Here is a 19,564-nt window from a genome sequence, read left to right on the forward strand (position 1 = left end):
GGAATATACTGCACCCCATACATTTCATGTAGGGATTGTGAGGGTACGATTAGAGTAATTACTGCACGCACAGAGGCAATCAAACGTTATTCCTGCACCTCATACGTGAACGGAAAGGAACTCGAGTAACCGGTATAACGGGACATACCCCCTGCCACGCACCTCATGGTGGTATGCAGAGTATAGATGTAAATGTACACGTACAAGTCCCTCCGTACAGTCACAAATTTTAAACGATACCTCATACGGTCACACTTTCGAGACCACCACTTACGACAACACGTCAGAAACTGTTTCTGTCGGGTAGAACACTGCAACGAGACATCGGGGTTACCTGGCAGAGCCGCTGCTGGTGCTGCAACGCAGCAGACGGAGAGTTCGGGGGGCGTCGGCAGGCTCAGCCGGAAGCTGACAGTCTTGCGGCCGCTGTTGCTGCCGGACGAGGATCGACCCGAGGAGGATGCTGAGCCGCCCGAGCAGTCGCAGCTGCCGCCACTCCCGCGCGGAGCTCCGGCTGCTCCCACCCCCACGCCACCTTGCAGGTGCCTGTGCTCCGGGGTGTTGTGCGGCGCCCCTCCGTTGCAGACGTCGGCCATCACATTGCTGCGCTGTCCGCACAGGAACTTGCTCACCTGTACGAGATACACAACTCTTTGTTTAAATCTATTCTCGGAGATAGAGGGAGGGAGGGAGGGAGGGGAGGGGGGAGGGAGGGATGCAGGAGAGGGTAAAAAGGAGGGAGGGAGGGATGCAGGAGAGGGAAAAGGGAGGGAAGGAGGGATGCAGGAGAGGGAAAAGAGAGAGAGAGAGAGAGAGAGAGAGAGAGAGAGAGAGAGAGAGAGAGAGAGAGAGGAGGGAGAGGGGGAGGGGGAGAGGGAGGGAGGGAGAGAGAGAGGGGGGGAGGAGGGAGAGGGGGAGAGGGAGGGAGGGAGGGAGAGGGGGGAGGGAGAGGGGGGGGGAGAGAGAGAGAGAGAGAGAGAGAGAGAGAGAGAGAGAGAGAGAGAGAATTAGAAAAAGTTCTGTAAATTAATTTACATGTAGTTAATTTCTTTAGGTAACTGGCACTCTTGTGGCTTCTGTGATCTGTTGTATAGACTTGTGGATAAAGATGACAAACTGTTTGGGATGTTCTTCAGCTGTTTACTTGTGAATCTGGTATTGGAACTTGTACTGTGTACTTTCCTTGCTCAGAAAGCTCTAACATCAAATTTCTTTTAGTCTATGACTGCTATGCTACTCTGTGCTGATCACTGTATGTCTCTATATGATTGTCCAGAGATTCTGCACCACAGTTTGAAAACTTGGATCTATCGTACTCTTGCGAAGTGCGTGTGTGGGTTTCATGTAAAGAGAATTTCGGACACTAGAGAAACAGCAACACCCAACTGAGAACAGATGCCTACGTCTTAGTGCATGATGTGTAGAAAGGAAACTGCACACAACAAACATGTATGGAAAGAATAGGTGAAATAAGGGAAACTGAATAAGGGTCTTAGTCCAAATGCCTCATTAACACTTGGTCATCTGAAGAAACCAGGATGTTACACAGCCTAACAGTCAAGTTTGGTATAGTTTTGTGACCCTCTGGTCGAAGGCAAATTCTCATTTCATCTAATTATTACAAATTGTCATAAAAAATTAGGTTTTTCTAATGCAACTGTGTTGAAAGAGTGGTTACTTAGCAACAAATTACCATATCGACGTTGCTTTGTTGGAGGCCATCACCGACTAAGGAAAACTTCTGTGTAATGTTGTCTATGAGGGCACAACGGCCAGCCAGTGGCCAAGATATTCATGCTGAATTAATAGTTTTTTTATTCCATTTTTACTATTATTTACATGGGCAAATAGTGAATACTGATAACAAGAAGGCATTTTTTACCTCAAAACAAAAAATGGGAATTTACGGTCTCTCACGTTGCCGGAAACAAGATCTTTCAGTACAACTGTTAAATATCTATGATGCGCAGTATCTGATCTGTCCGAGAGTAATAATCTTACTTGTAATTTTAATAAGGAGACCAGAATGGCTGGAAAGGGGTGGACTGCTCACTTCCAGGAAAGGTTTTGGACACAGAGGTTGGGTGGTCAAGTGCCCAGAATATGCAAAGTGGGTCCACAAACTGAGTGTGGCTATATGTGAGTATGAAAGAGGCTATTATAACGAAAACTGCACCTTAACACTTTTGAATCATTTTCAGTTTTCTCGGCAGTAATTATGAATTTTTCTTGAACAAACAAATAATACTTATATTACGTAATTAATTTTTCACTCTCAACATAGTAATTCATAACGTAAGTCCCTTTGCCTCTCAATGCACTTTTTCAAAGTTAAAACTGGTCTTCTCAATTTGTTTAGACCTTTGTACCTATGTGGCCTTCAAGCCCCACCGCATAGGGCACAATGGAAACTAGGGTATTTTTCTCATTACTGATTATTTGGGTGCTGCCCTTCCATCCAACAAGAACGTGACAAAATCAGGCAGATAGGAGGATAGTCTGACTGTACGCCCTGTGATTTTGGAGTACCTAGATGAACTAAAACAGCTAAATAAAACTGCCAAGCCTTAGGGTGGCTGTCACACCCACCCTTCCTCTTCAATACTTGCTCCACATCAGGATTCTTAGTCTGCAGGACGACGTGCTTTGCTTCCCCTTTTGCAAACCTCCTTATCATTCCTCCTACTCTCTTCTATCATGCTCCCAGGTACTTGAAACTTTCTGCTTTCTTTAGCACTTTTCCTCTAATACTACACAATAGCAGAAAAAAGTTACTTTGTTTTCTCCATAGTAGCTGTCACTTAGCCCACTTCTGGAGGTGAGGCCTCCAATGCACAGCTGTGTGGTGGCACTCAATATGATAGGTAGCTACTTCGAATCCTGATTGAGGTAAAAACTGTTCATCACTAATATTTAGTCAGCAAGGATATTTAGATATTTCCAATTTCCTGCCTGATGCCTGTCAGAAAAAGCCTTAGAGTTTTAGACCTTTGCACTAGAATATAATGTTCCATTCTTGTCCACTATGAGATGTCTCTTATCATTTCATTTTACATGATTTAATGCCAATAAATAAATGCTGTGATGATAGTCGGCAAATTAGATTTTCTCAGTAGTTTGTGTATGTTAAATTTTGACAAAGTGATTTATTAGTTATCATCATCATCATCATCATCATCATCATGAGATTAGTTGTTCTTTTCCCATTTTCTTTATGTTCTTCATTACAGTATTGATGAGTGTGATAAGTATTGGCAAATGCTTATTACAGCCCCCCCCCCCCCCGCCCCCATTCAAAACCACCCTGACTTTCCACCCATGAGTACGATGCTCTAACACTTTTAACACAGCATATGAATTTCTGTAAGTGGATGGTTGCAGACTTTCAATTTTGTTAAGCAGTCCCATATTTTATACCTCAGCGTCTTGCCATATACCTTCCCCTAATCTAGGAGCACTATTGGTAAGTCTTTTCCTTTCTCCCAATAATTTTTCTATTATTTCTCACAGTGGAAAAATATTGTCAACTGTGTCTTTGTTATCCCTAGAACCATGCTGTTGTGGTTCTAACATAGCTCTCATTCTCTTTTACAATAAGTTTAGGCAGTATTGTAAAGTATACAAAATACAGATTTCGTAATTGTGAACAACATTCTAGAGCTGTGCCAATGAAATGAAAAATGGCATGTGGTACACTAAACCATGTACTACTTCTGTACACAAACAATGTGCTGTGGAACAGCTACTGAGGGCATTAAAACAATCTACAATAGCAACCCACACATTACACAAATGTAAGCAAATGCGAGACAGGAAGAAACGTGGCATCTCAAGCTGGTCGCTCCCTGACCCTCCACAAGGTACACACCTGCATCCTCAGCCTCTTCATGTCGTCGTCTCCCCAGCCCTCGAGATTCTCTGCCGACCCGAGCACTGACGACAGGCCGCTCACATTCAGCAGGCCGTCGAGGCCCAGAACGGCGTCTGCCGCCGCACTGCGGGGGAGGGGCGGCGTGGGCGGCCGCGGCTCCTCGTAGCTCGAATCTGTGCCGGCATCCACTCCTGTGGACAGAGTGCCAGTGTGTGTTGGTATAAAAACAAAAACAACACTAGACTGCTTACTGGTGAACATTTTGCCACTTGCTGCCTGTTATCTGGGAACCAAACGTGGTCTGTGAGTAAGTAATGGAATCTCATGAAAACTGAAAAGGAAAGAATAAAAACACTTTCTAGCTTTCTAAAATACCTAGTAAGTAACAGGACTGTTCCTATCGCCTTCTGTAAATAAATATCCTGATCGTTGTTCCAAAGAGTATTTTTAACTTACCTATAATAAACTATTGGGTTGATGCATAAGTTCATAGCATTTTTCTGTAAGTTTTAAACATCACAGATACATAAAATGGAGACTTCAGTCATCAACAATATATTCTCCTTCACTCTTTACAATAATGTCAGTGCTGCGGTAACTTTTCGATTCCACAACTGTAGAAATCACGTGATTTTGAGGTGAAAAACTCACTGAGCCCTGTTTGGAGGACATTTTCATCCGCAAAGGAAGTCCCTCGAAAGTTGTTCGACAGAGAGAGGAGAAGGTGAAAATCTGAGGGCACGGAACCAGGTGAATAAAGTGGGTGTGGAATGACTTTCCAACCAAATTCCTGTAACTAGTAGAATGTGGGCAGGCGTTACTGTGGAGTAGCATCACTCCAAGCCGTCTTGCTGGTCACTGTTCTCGGATTGCACTTCTAAGGCTCAAATGGTCTAAGCGCTATGGGACTTAACATCTGAGGTCATCAGACCCCTAGGCTTAGAACTACATAAACCTAACTAACCTAAGGGCATCACACACATCCATGCCCAAGGTAGGATTCGAACCTGCGACCATAGCAGCAGCGCGGTTCCGGACTGAAGCGCCTAGAACCGCACCTCTAAGGCATTTCAGTTGTTGACAATAAATGTCAGCAGTGATACTTACACTTCAGGGAAACAATTTGTTGTACACCACCCAATCGCTGTTCCACCAAATGCGTAACGTTACCTTTTGTGGATGCACAGAAGTCTCTGTGCGGGGAATTGCTGCTTTGTTCGGTCTCAATCATTTGTTTCTTTCCTTATGTTAGCATTAAGACACCAATTCTCATCACCAGTGACAATACAGGATACAAATGGTCGGTATTGCTCAGAAGGCAATTGATGACGAGCAAGCAGAGATGCACATCTTGCCACCTGGTGTTTTTTGTGATTTTGGCTTAGAGCATGCAGTACCCACACATCCGATTTTTCAACCTTCCCTGTTGCATGCAACTGTCACACAATGGTGGAATGACCACAGTTTATCGTATTTGGCAGTTCTCGAGTACAAAGACGTGGATAACTGTGAATTAATGTGTTTAAACCATCTTCTTCAAACTCTGAAGGTCTTCCTGAACAAGGAGAGTCACTAATGTCAATATGATCCTCCTTAAAATGATTGATTTCCTTGCCGTGCTCTGTCCAATGGTATTATCACATTATATGTGCAAATGTTTCTGGCTGCACCCACTTCTGTCGTCCCTTTACTGAACTCAAACAGAAGAATATGTCAGAAATGTTCCAATTTCTCCACTTGTCTCCCATTTTCTAGTATCCACAGCTCCATTCACTATCTCCAAATGACAATATGTAAACTCAAAGAGCAGCACAGTGAACTAAAAGTAAGATATGATAAATGAAAAATAAATCCACAGCAGTCGGAATACCAACATGCAAAACAAAAATGCTATTAAGTTATGCACCAACCTAATAAAATCAGCACACAATTTACTGTATTCAGCATTGTGAAATTTCAGTACATATCAGTTAGTAATCCAGTAGAATGTAAGATAAGCATTCAATGATTTGTCAAATTAACAATCAACAGAGATGGGGCACAGCTTTGGATTCCTCCTTGGGGAGTTACTAAACACTGTGTTGTTCTGTACATCAACATGAGAACTAATTCATCCTGCTAATTGCGAGGAACGAACAGTGTAATGTGGAATTAGAGCCCTGACGCAACTTGATAGTTTTGAAAACGGGAGTGAGTGTGGAGGGAGATTGAGGGAAGATGGGAAGGGAGAGGGAGGGAGGGAGGGAAGATGGGGAGGGAGGTAGGGAGGGAAGATGGGGAGGGAGGGAGCGAATGAATGAATTTGTGGCCTTCTTGGAAGACCATGTCAGTTACTGCCAGAAATTATTGACAGAAATCACGAGAAATTTAAATCAGGACAGCTGCCAAAGATTTTATCCCCCCTCCTTTGGATAGCATCAAACTGATTGAAATATCCCCAATTTCAGTGCTAATTCTCCTCAACTTTTGAACTTATTTTACTACCTTTTCTCTCTGCGCCCCTTTTGAAATACAGTACATTACATGTTCTATTGTATTATCAAGCTAAACCTACTGTAAAATAAATACGAATACACTTACCCTGACTGAAATGCTTGGATTTTTTTATGTTAATTACCTTCTGCAATACCATTTTCTTTGTCTCATTCACCCACATCACAAGAGCTGGAATGATATCTCCAGTTCATCATCCAGTATGTCCTTAACTTTGCGAGGTATTGTTTTACAGTCAATAGCAACCATAGGGACTATCCTTACTACTTACATTTTTTATGACATTAATGATTTTTATGATACAAGGGGGCACAACAATTTATACTACTGTAAATTAAATAACTTAACATTTCCACCTAGAAAGCACAAAAGTTCTCGCATTTGCTCACAGAGCAAGTAAATTAATTATTTACAAGTATTAATGTATTAAACTACAAAAAATGTGACCAACTGATCACTTAAAAGAAGACTGGGTGAGACAACTAGTTTGAATAAACACTAATAAATCCTCGCAAATAATTAAAAAAGCAATAATTCCTGTCTTAGTAATTAAGGCACTTCTGGTTTCTTACTACAACTTGAAGCATAAGTTTTACTAATATTTTATTGTGAAAATTTACAATATTTTCAATCCCCTCAAGTTTTATGCTACGATATCACAATTTTGTCACATCTCTTTCCCTACCTTCATCAAAGTCTTCTTCGTCATCACAGAGGTCTTTATCCGGGTCCAGAGGTGGCGGTGGCGGCTTCCGCAGGTGATGGTGGCGATGGTGACGGTGGCGGTGGTGGCGGCCGGTGCCGTCTTCCTTCTGCTGCTGGCGCAAGATGCCACGCTTGCTGAGTGCGGGCGGTGACACCTTGCCCTCCGCCTTCTTCTTGTGTTGCTGCAGCTGCTGCTGGACCGAGCACTCACTCTCGTAGCGGTACACCAGCAGCGGGTTTGAGTCACTCAGCAGTGTCGAGGAGCCGCGGAATCCCGATGACGGGTGGGAGCTGTGAGGTGAGATACGACATCGGTAACCGCTCGAAACTGATCTGTATAAAATACAAGTTAGTCGGCACACTGGTTGGGGTACTAGTTCGTCGACACTGGGTGTCAGATGTTTCAATGTAACACTTTTCCTCCCTCGAGTTTTCTGGCTTTTTCTAGTTTGAAATTTCAGATATCCCTGAAACAATTTATGTTGTAATTAAGCGCTTTGAGTTACCACATCATATACTAGTCATTATTCCAAGTTCAACTACAATTCACAATTTTACCAATAACTGCCACCCCTTTTGTTACTGTCATAAACCAGCATTCGCTAGCACTGTATGATATCCTTAAGTATATGTATTAATACCCCCATCCCAATGAACAATGGACCTTGCCGTCGGTAGGGAGGCTTGCGTGCCTCAGCGATACAGATATCCGTACTATAGGTGCAACCACAATGGAGGGGTATCTGTTGAGAGGCCAGACAAACGTGTGGTTCGTGAAGAGGGGCAGCAGCCTTTTCAGTAGTTGCAGGGGTAACAGTCTGGATGATTGACTGATATGGTCTTTTAACATTAACCAAAACGGCCTTGCTGTGCTAGTACTGCAACCAGTTGAAAGCAAGAGGAAAATACAGCCTTAATTTTTCCCGAAAGCATGCAGCTTTACTGTATGGTTAAATGATGATGGTGTCCCCTTGGGTAAAATATTCCAGAGGTGAAATAGTCCCCCATCCGGATCTCCAGATGGGGATTACTCAGGAGGACATCGTTATCAGCAGAAACAAAACTGGCGTTCTGCGGATCGGAGCGTGGAATGTCAGATGCCTTAATTGGGCAGCTACGTTAGAAAATTTAAAAACGGAAATGGATAGATTAAAGTCGGATATAGTAGGAATTAGTGAAGTTCAGTGACATGAGGAACAAGACTTCTGGTCAGGTCAATACAGGGTTATAAATACAAAATCAAATAGGGGTAACACAAGAGTAGGTTTAATAATCAATAAGGAAATAGTCTCGCGGGTAAGCTACTACAAATGGCACAGTGAATGTATTGTGGTGGCCAAGATAGACACGACAGACACGTATACCACAGTAGTATAGGTATGTATGCCAACTAGTTCTGCAGATGAAGAGATTGAAAAAATACAGGATGAGGTAAACGAAATTATTGATAGTGCAGAGGGATGAAAATTTAATGGTCATGAGGGTCTGGAATTCAATAGTAGGAAAAGGAAGAGAAGGAAAAGTAGTAGGTGAATATGGACTGGGAGTAAGGAATGAAAGAGGAATGCGCCTGGTAGAATTTTGCACAGAGCATTATTTAATCATAGCTAACACATGGTTTAAAAACCATGAAAGAATGTTGGATCGTGGAAGAGGCCTGGAGATAGAGTATAAAATGGTAAGGCAGAGTTTTATGAATCAGATTTTAAATTGTAAGACACTTCCAGGGGCAGATGTGGACTCTGACCACAATCTGTTGGTTATGAACTGTAGATTTAAAATTGAAGAGACTGCAAAAAGGTGGGAATTTAAGGAGTTGGGACCTGGATAAACTGACAGAACCAGAGGTTGTAGAGAGTATCAGAGAGAGCATTAGGGAACGATTGACAAGACTGGGGGAAAGAAATACAGTTGAAGAAGAATGGGTAGCTTTGAGAGATGAAGTAGTGAAGGCAGCAGAGGATCAAGTAGGTAAAAAGACGAGGACTGGTAGAAATCTTTGGGCAACAGCAGAGATACTGAATTTAATTGATGAAAGGAGCAAATGTAAAAATGCAGTAAACGAAGCAGGTAAAAAGGAATAAAAACGTCTAAAAAATGCGATCGACAGGAAGAGCAAAACGACTAAGCAGAGATGGCTGGAGGCCAGATGTAGAGGCATATATCACTAGGGTTAGCCTGCCTACAGGAAAATTAAAGAGACGTATGGAGAAAAGAGAACCACTTGTATGAATATCGAGAGCTCAGGTGGAAACCAGTTCTAAAAAAAAAAAAGGGGAAAGCAGAAATGTAGAAGGAGTATATAGAGGGTCTATATAAGGGTGATGGACTTGAGGACAATATTATGGAAATGGAAGAGGATGTAGATGAAATGGGAGATACGATACTGCGTGAAGAGTTTGACAGACCACTGAAAGACCTGAGTTGAAACAAGGCCCCAGGAGTAGACAACATTCCATTAGAGCTACTGAAAGCCTTGGGAGAGCCAGCCATGACAAAACTCTACCATCTGGTGAGCAAGATGTACGAGACAGACAAAATACCCTCAGACTTAAAGAAGAATATAATAATTCCAATCCCAAAGAGAACAGATGATGACAGGTGTGAAAATTACCAAACTATCAGTTTAGTAAGCCACGGCTGCAAAGTACTAACACGAATTCTTTATAGACGAATGGAAAAACCTGGTAGAAGCTGATCTCGGGGAAGATCAGTTTGGACTCCGTAGAAATGTTGGAACATGTGAGGAAATACTGACCCTACGACTTACCTTAGATCATAGATTAAGGAAAGGCAAACCTACATTTCTAGGTTTTGTAGATTTAGAGAAAGCTTTTGACAGTGTTGACTGGCAGACACACTTTCAAATTCTACAGGTGAGAGGGGTAAATTGCAAGGAGCGAAAGGCTGTTCACAATTTGTACATAAACCAGATGGCAGTTATAAGAGTCGAGGGGCATGAAAGGGAAGCAGTGGTTGGGAGTAGAGTGAGACAGGGCTGTAGCAAATCCCCGATGTTATTCAATCTACGTATTGAACAAGCAGAAAAATTTGGAGAAGGAATTAAAATCCATGGAGAAGAAATAGAAACTTTCAGATTTGCCAATGACATTGTAATTCTGGCAGACACAGCAAAGGACCTGGAAGAGCAGTTGAACGACATGGACAGTGTCTTGAGAGGAGGATGTAAGATGAACATCAACAAAAGCAAAACGAGGATAATGGAATGTAGTCGAATTAAGTCGGGTGATGCTGAGGGAATTAGATTAGGAAAAGAGACACTTAAAGTAGTAGGTGGTTTTTGCTATTTGGGACTGCAAAATAACCGACAATCGTCGAAGTAGAGAGGATATAAAATGTAGACTGCCTATGGCAAGAAAAGTGTTTCTGCAGAAGAGAAATTTGTTAAATCAAGTATAGATTTCAGTGTCAGGAAATCTTTTAGAGAAGTATTTGTACGGAGTGTAGCCATGTATGGAAGTGAAACAAGGACGATAAATAGTTTAGACAAGAAGAGACTAGAAGCTCTCGAAATGTGGTGCTACAGAAGAATGCTGAAGATTAAATGGGTAGATCATGTAACTAATGAGGAGGTACTGAGTAGAGTTGGGAAGAAGAGGAATTTGTGGCAAGTTAGTATTGGAGGGCAGCGTGGAGGGTAAAAATCATAGAGGGAGACCAAGAGATGAATACACTAAGCAGATTCAGAAGGATGTAGGGTGCAGTAGGTACTTGGAGATGAAGCTTGCAAAGGATAGGGTAGCATGGAGGGCTGCATCAAACCAGTTTCTGGGGTGAAGACCACAACGACATACCCCATCTGAAATCACTCTTCACTGTATAGTCATAGCTGACTTCAAGAATGACAATGTGAGAAAGTCTGTGCACAAGACCACTTTTCATGGAAATTAGGAAAAAAGAACCAAAACATTAATATTAAATACTGATCTGCAAAACACGTGTTCAAATTCGGAGCTGTATTTATATTTTATAAGCATTCAAGAAATCCACTTTTATTTCTGTGTGAATGACAAAATTCAATGGTATCTGAAATTCTGATGTGCAAATACACTCCCAATTGTGCATTGCAGAAAAGAAGCTGGAGAATCCACGGACCACTAACATGATTCCCAAGGAACACAATGGAGGTAGCTGTGATTGGTCATCCTTCCAACAACTCAGTTTTTTTTCTTCACCTTTCCTTATATGACTTGTGCTGTACCTTGCAGATTAAGCAAGTAATAAGTAGAATTCTTTTACTTTTATGACGACTTTCGAGGAACATGCTTGTCCTTTCGTCCAAGTAATTTGAATGTGAATCTCTCAATGAAAAGAAGGAACTGTCTATGAAAACAGATGTCTATGATCCTGATTTCTTTTGTAATAGAAGTATTCACACTTTCGCTCTCTCTCTATGACAATGGGATAAGACATGTGGTCTTTATGGTTGAGAATTATTTGTGAAATACATGAACTGTGGTTGAAACTATATTTATTTCATAGCGTTATTTCCAATTTTAAGTAATGTGCTACTTGGAAACAATGTCCAATAAAAACGGAGAACAACTATAATAATTAAACACAAGAACTATAGGTGTTTATCTGGAGTTGGTGGTATAGTAATTTTAAACAACATTTTACACTGCTGTGTACCGAAAGTATCTTTTTAGTTTACTAAGAATTAAATATTTGTTCTGAATACGTAGAAAACTTCTACATCTACATCTACTTCCCCAAAAAATGTCAATTCTAGTGTGATTCGGGTGTGGAACATTCCAGAAACCACCTCGCATTTATTCTTTATAGCAGGATCCTTACAGCACGACATACTCACAACCAATTGTTTCCGAAGCAGAATTTTAAGAATGATTTGTAACAAAATTTGTCCAAATATTTTTTTTCATCAAGAAACAGATCAACATACCCTAGAGTGTCTCAGAATTCCACCGAGGTTTTACAAACTTATCCAGTAATGCCGTAAACTCATTTTCCCTGAGAACTCCCAGTTTTCCAGGTTTTTAGCAGACAAGGTACCAACCTGCTACTGTTTCTCCACCAACCTGGAATCCGAAGTGACAGCCTTGTTAGTGTCCGGCTCCTCGAGCAGGCGGCGGTACTCCCGCGGCAGCAGGACGGCGAGCGAGTCGCGGTCCCTGACGTGGGCGAAGCCCTTCCTCCGGAGCGCCTCGACGTCGTCACACGACAGCGGCCGCGGCCGCCTCTTGCCGCCGGTCGCGCCGACGGCGACAGTTGCGGCGGTGTCGACCTTCTGGGGGGCCAGCAGGAAGTCGAGCTCCCTGTGCCGGTGCTTGCGGAGGAACGCCAGGTCGGGCAGCGTGTAGTTGGGGAACAGCACCCACGTGCGCCGCTTGTGTTCTGCCAACGTCTGCACCGCGCGGCTCAGCGTGCGCGGTGACGGCGGCGTACCCGCGGCCACCTGTGGGGTGTCGTCACACTCGATGCTGTACCGACTGGTGTTCGGGTGCAGAGGTTACCCGATCAGTATAGTCAGGGTGTGGGCGTCATTAGTGGACATTAAATTACAAGGTGCAATTTATGTGGACCCAAAGGAGGTTTTTCTGGCTTTGGAGCCGTAAGATTCCGTGCCGAGATTTGCTCCGGAGTTTAGCCGAGACTACAATATCGGAGATGCGACGTAAGAAATGGGGTGGGTGTCAGAGAAGAGATATTACAGTGACTACCAATTCTATGAGAAATTGCACCAGTTTAGGAGGAGGAGGATAATGTGACTTTCGGCCGACACAGGACCAGCACACCAAACTTCTAAGATTTGTCTATTAATATCTGATAAAGTATAATTCAGATTGAACTTTTATCATGCTGAATACACTCTCAATAGCAATGTTTAAACAACTTATTTCAGATCTCAAGCTAAGAACACTTTTTATTAACATTAGGATAACGATATTCAAACGACTTACTCAGTGCACCTTCGCCTCCAGCTGAAAGTGCAATGCAAAGTGAAGTGATTCAGTCTGTCTAGTCAGTTGCGCAACAGGGTCAGACGTAACGGTTCGCATTACGGGCCGCGCAATCTCAGATGCGCGCTGTACAAAACTGTATTCGATTACCACTACTCTGTGTGCAAAGCAGAGAAGAACGGAGTGCCAGTGTGTATTATTTTGTGAATATATTTCTACAATATATTGACGAATGACTGCCTGTAACATTATCTGTGAAATGTGTGACATTTTAGGTGCTTATATTCAAAACCTCTTACTAGTTCTCACATTTGTTTGGCAGTGAACTTTTTAGGATTTACGGATTCCTTTCGAAGCGAGATTTCCTCTGACTTGCGTTTTCTCTTCTCCGAGTGTATTTACAAGTCATTTGAGAACACCTTCCACTACTTTGTAGTTTTCAATAATACTGATTTTCACTTACATTCCAGCAAATATTTTTATTTTCTCACTTTGGGTGCTAGTAGTGGTCCACAAGCTCTTCACAATGACACCTGAATCAATGTCATAACTAAACCTGTTTATATAACTTTACAATCACGGGCATGTGCCTGCACTGCTACCATAACATCACAGGCAAAATAAATACTGCACGACAAGTGCATACAGACACGATCCATTCACTGCGGGCCTCATAGTCGTTACTGATTCAAATTTGACAGTGTTTTATAACACCAATGAGTGAATAATTTCCACATCAAAAGAGTTAATTCTATAAAATTGTGAAATGAAAATATTGTGCACATTTGATAATCGAAAACCTCACAGACACCTTTTCAGGTACATAAAGATTCTTACACTTCCATGACAATAAACATACTCCGTATTGATGTATGTGGTTAAGAACATGGGTGAATTCAGGATGAACTCTGCAATTCACAACCACAATACTAGAAGTAGAAATTTTGTACACAGGTTATGTATCACTCTCAAGGTTTCAAAATGGACCTTTATACTTTGGTGCAAAAGTCTAAAGCTGCCTGCCAGCAGACATCAGGTAGGAAATTTAGAATCCCTAAATATTTAACAAAAAAATAAAAGAAACCTCACTAGCCAGTTCTTCTACAATGTATCTGAATACCTGGACTCAGCAGAATTTACATTCCCAACTAATATTTGTATCCGATACAATCTGATTTTCCCAGTACGTAGATAGCTTGTAGTGTAATGTGTTTTGTTTGAGGTATTGGACAATAACGGCAGCTGAGTACTGTAGGATGAGGAATAGTGGCCTTTTTTCAAAACAGGTATTTTTCATCTAATATACACATATAAGTACTCTAGAAGTAATTACTATAATTGGAAGTTTGAGTACATTAGCACTAGTCATAATTTGTTGTTAGTATACTTCAGAAGTAGCCAGCAGTTGCTTCTTCTGCCTGCATATGTAGAACTTGAGTCATTCCAAACTATTCTTCTTCTTCTTCTTCTTCACGAAACACAAGTCTGGAGGACATATAGTCAAATGAACAGATCATTTCCTAGAGGTAAGAAAAGACTGGGAAGATGTCCTAGAATAAGGTGGGCTGATGACATAAGCAAACAGGCAGGAGCAAAACGGAGGCATATAAATGACAACTGTAACACAGGAGGAGTCAGGCGTTGGACTACAGTGAAGCAGCGGACTCACATTGCGAGACTGGATGACGCTAGTCTGTGTCGCCCTCTCTTCGAGTGCCCGGCTGCCGTTGTTGTTGTCGTGGCAGCGGATGTGGTCGAGGGCGGGCGGGATCTGGACCGGCAGCGACACGGGGACGTACTCCTCCAGCTTGGACACACTCTCCGAGAGCTGTTCCACCGAGGAGGAGCTCTCCGACTCCTCCGTCTCCTCCCTTATCAGCTCCGGCTGCTGCTGTTGGTGCACGGTGCCGTCTTTCACCGGAGGCCCGACCTGCACAAAATGGAGCGATATAGTGTTGCAACACTGGAGGAAAGTATGTACAGAACGGACTTAACAATTATTCATAGAAGCAGTCACAAAAAGCTCTACAGGTATATTATATAACAGTTAATATTAGACAGGAACAGTAAGCAAACGGCAGGTGGCAACAATACAAATCTAATACAGACGAACAAATTGCACGATTTTATTTTTAAATTTCGACATTTGCAATTTCAGGCGTGACAGAATGAATATTTCTTGCTTTAGCATCTATCAGACTTAAAAATATCTCACAGTATTTATATGTCATCATATGGCCCATCCATTAGCTGAGTATATGTATTTCAGGCATTTTTTAATGTACAAACATAATCAAAATATCGTATATGGTGCCTGCAGCTGTTTAAAAGGGTTCAGATGTTGTTATAGCAGCTGTTATCAAACAGTCAATGTGTGCAATATTTTAACTTTATATACAAAAATGTTGCCGGAAACATCACGTGCCCAGCTAACGGAGACAATTCGTTTAAGGACAAGAATTTATGTCTGATAATAAGTCATGGCTGCAAAATACTCACAAATTATTAACAGAAAAATGTAAAATCTAGAAGCCAACACTGAGGAAGGTTAATCATAGTTCCAGAATAAATGCAAAAACAGAAGAGGGAATACTGACCCTATGACTCATGTTAGAAGATAGGTAGAAGAAATGCAATCTAATTCTATGGCAATTACAGATTTAGCGGAAGTGTTCAACAATGCTGACTGGACTACACTCTTTAAATTTTAAAGGTAGCACAAATAAAATACAGGGAGATAAAGGTTATCTACATCTCAGATGCAAAACCATGTTGCAGTTATAGGAGTTATAAAGGCCATTAAAGTGAAGCAGTAGTTGAACAGGGAGTGAGACAGGTTTGTAGCCTATCCACAATATTATTCACTCTGTACCTTAGGAAGCAGTAAAGGAAACCAAAGAGAAATCTGAAAAGGAAATTACAGTTCAAGCAGAAGAAATAAACACACTGTGGTTTCTTGATCGTATTGTAATTTCCTGAGATATGGCAAAGGACTTGGAAGAACTGTTGAAAGGAATACGCAGTACCACGGAAACAGGTTGTAAGATTAACATCAACAAAGCAAAATAAGCCTGATGGAATACAGTTTAAATAAGGTGATGCTCATAGAATGGAATTACATTAAGAAATGAGATACTGAAATTAGTACACAGATTTTGCTATTGGGACAGTAAAATAAGTGACAATGGATATAAAAAATACTATAAACAACAAGAAAATCATTACTGGAAAAGAATTTGGTAATACTGAATATAAATTTAAATTTCTGGAGGTATTTATCTTCAGTGCAGCCTTCTACAGGAGTGAAATGTGGGGGATAAGCAGTTCAGTTAAGAGATAACAGAAGCTTTCAAAATATGGTGCCAGGAGAATGTTGAAAATTGAATGGGTAGATCGGATATGTAATGAAGAGGTACTGAACCAAACTGGGGAAAACATTTGCAGCACAATCTGATCAAAAGAAGGGATTGGTTGATTGAATCATCTACTTGGTAACTGAAGGGTCAGGTAAAAATTGTAGAGGTAGCACAAGTCTCGAAAACAATATCCTGTAAGTACGCACACATAAAAGTTGCAAAGGACAGACTACCATGGCAAGCTGCATCAAACCAGTTTTCAGACTGAAAACCTCAACAATGACATATCTAAAAAATTTGATGCACTAATGAATGAAACTTCTGCTGCATTTAATTTGAAAATACCTGAATGCCACTATGAATCTTTTAAAAATATTTTTGTTTGCCCGGTAACCCCACCCAAGAAAAATTAGCAAATCGTTTGACAACACATGAACAGATATTTTCTCACCCCAATAATGATTTTTAGGTTATAAAGCTACTATGCCTACTCTTCTAATAATTATCAACACATGATACATGATGTGCACTTACTTTCAGACATAAGGGCAAGTATGAGCACACTATTATCAGCGATAAGGCACTGCATACGTCAAAGATGTGTTTGCACAGAGTTTAAAAACACGTCTCTCTTTGCAACATTCTTACACCAAAGTCAGCTACACCTCAGCAACCACATTCGTTGTTTGCATCCCTTTCTGCACTTGTGACAAACACCTCTACATACGTATTTGCATTGTCTGCTACACTGAACTTTCAGCTCACACTTCAAATTGTCTACTCGCATAAGAGCTACAAAATAATAACAGAAGAGGAAGACCTAAAGATCTATGGCGCCACGTTAATAATACTCGACAAAATAAACACATGAAGAAAGAGACATAGGTAGTCATCACTGGTAGAGTGAGAAAACTTAGCAACTTCCAACAGACTTTACACAAAATTTCAAATGTTTGTGAAACTTTTCCTCCCCGATTATCCCACAAAATGATGAAACGAAAAAAGTTTGTCCCACATCGATTTTCGCTGCTCCTGCAATAAAACTTCAGCTTCAGAGATGGTGTTTTAATTTATTACTGACTATGTTTGCAACACAGTTTGCAGACGGTATCCGCACATACCACTGAATGTACCTGCACAACTTTATCATCGTGCAAAACACAGTTCAGGAGATAGGGCGTCAGACGTTTCGATGCTCGAAAAATCTTGCCTTCGTTTAAAATGAAGTGCATATACCCAGACTATATTCAATCAGTTTTTTCCCACTGAGAGCACTTAACGACTTCCAACAAACTTTAAGCATAATTTCAAGATGTTTCTAAACTTCTTCTCACACTTATGTAAAATATTTGTAAATTAATCATATATCTGAAGCTGTTTTATACATGAGAGTTCGATTCTTTAAGGGATTTGGAGTTTACTGGTACTACATAAGACGGGACAGGAATGACATCATGAATCTGAAAGACTGTTCTGTTGTTCATAATGTCACTAGGATATTTCCGTCCAATTCTGAAACTCTGACGAATATAGTAGGGCCATTTGTTTGAAAGAAAGACACAAATTTCAGAAAAGCAACCCCTGCGAAGAACAGACTTGCTGTTATTCATTGGTTTTTGGCAACTGGTGATTTCTATCAAAAGCCCTACATATTTATTCCAGATTTCGAAGAAAGCTTTATCTGAAACAGTTACTGTAGTTTGTGAAGCATAAACACTAGTGCTGCATAGTGGTATTTTGTGGTAGCAGACCAGAAACAGTGTTCCTTTGATCTGTACCGACACAGCCATGGAACACTGTTTATGAACAGCGGAAACTCCAGGTAGGAATATCAAGAATGTATGGAAACAGAGATTGCTGCTTACTGTAAATTTGACGCATTACATTGCAGCTCGAGCTCTGGCCAAAGCTGCCGGACTTGGTGGGCATGTGTCTGTCAGGTGTGCTCGCTTGTGTGTACGGATGGTGTGTTCCTCTTTTGCTGACGAACACTGTGGCCACAAGCTTTGTGTAAGCGTTTTGATTGTGCCCGTCTGCAATGTTATGTGTCACCTTAACAGTAAGTAGCAATCTATCTTTCCCTACATTGCTGAACACTGTTTTTGTGTTGACATGTTGAGAACATCTGTAGTCCCGTAGTAGCTGTGAACACTGTTGCAGAGCATGTTTCGCTCTCTTTGTAAACACGCCTTAAGAATATGAACCTTGTACAGCAATGCAATAGGGGAAGGGGGAGAGGTTTCAGCAAATATGCCCAGTCGTGGTTCTGCCAGGTAGCAGAAGTTGCTCGAGGCAGAAGGGTGTACACAGCATTAGGTAACTACTTAATTTTGCGTTCTACCTTACGGCAGGTCTTGTCATGGGGGAATCCTCGTCAGAGAGGTCCACCGCATGAGCATCTAGGGAAGTGATTCCAGTGGCAGTTTCCTGTTGCCTTCCACTGATGATGATGATGAAATGACAATGAGGACAACACAGCACTCAGTCCTTGAGCGGAGAAAGTCTCTGACCCAGCCGGGAATCGAACCCAGGGCCTCTTAGCGTGACAGATCGTCATGCTGATGAGGTAACTAAATGGAGATTAAGCTTTCTGGCTTCCCCTGATAAAGCACAGGGTTAGCTGGTCACCATCTGATAGCACGAGGACAGCAGGCTGTTCAACCTCAGTTCTCCCCTTAGATTACTGGATCGGTGACCGCAATGCAATAAAATGTGACACTGTTGCTCACACGAATAATTAATTTATGCTCTGCATGTTATTATACTAAAATTGAAAATTCCCGAATCTGTAGAAGTCACCTCAGAGTGTCGGTAGTCTACAACACGATACTTACCAGGCTGTCTTCAAAGCAGCACGTCGAGTACTCTTCACCACCTGTGACATTCCCCACACGCACCCAGTTGTCGACTCGGGGGTCTGCCGCCTTGATGCACTCGGTATTCCTGTTGCCGTTGTCCGCAACCGACCGGATGGCATCGGTACTGCCACTGATGATGTTGTTGCTGCGGTTGTTGTTGTAGCAGCACACGCTGCAGTCGTTCAGTGAGCAGCGATGGTTACTTCCGCTCGCTCCCGATTCCGACTGGCTGCAGCTATCTGAAAAATTAGCACCACCCACACATGGAAGACGTTTTCAAATTAAATAATGTACATCAGTGTGGTGAGTGTGTTCTGCAGTCTACCTTTCTCTTCTCAG

General features: G+C 41.8%; 1 protein-coding gene across 1 annotated transcript in view; it reads right to left on the bottom strand.

The window, feature by feature from the left end:
* Window positions 1-19,564, bottom strand: part of LOC126109548 (uncharacterized) — a 358,294-nt gene that overhangs the window by 53,817 nt on the left and 284,913 nt on the right. Inside the window, 7 exon segments of the mRNA XM_049914564.1 lie at window positions 335-343; window positions 345-632; window positions 3,869-4,062; window positions 7,050-7,360; window positions 12,130-12,506; window positions 14,681-14,941; window positions 19,202-19,464. Coding sequence (XP_049770521.1) covers window positions 335-343; window positions 345-632; window positions 3,869-4,062; window positions 7,050-7,360; window positions 12,130-12,506; window positions 14,681-14,941; window positions 19,202-19,464 — 1,703 coding nt within the window.

The sequence above is a fragment of the Schistocerca cancellata genome, chromosome 12 (genome assembly GCF_023864275.1).
Source record: "Schistocerca cancellata isolate TAMUIC-IGC-003103 chromosome 12, iqSchCanc2.1, whole genome shotgun sequence".
Classification (NCBI taxonomy): Eukaryota; Metazoa; Arthropoda; class Insecta; order Orthoptera; family Acrididae; genus Schistocerca; species Schistocerca cancellata.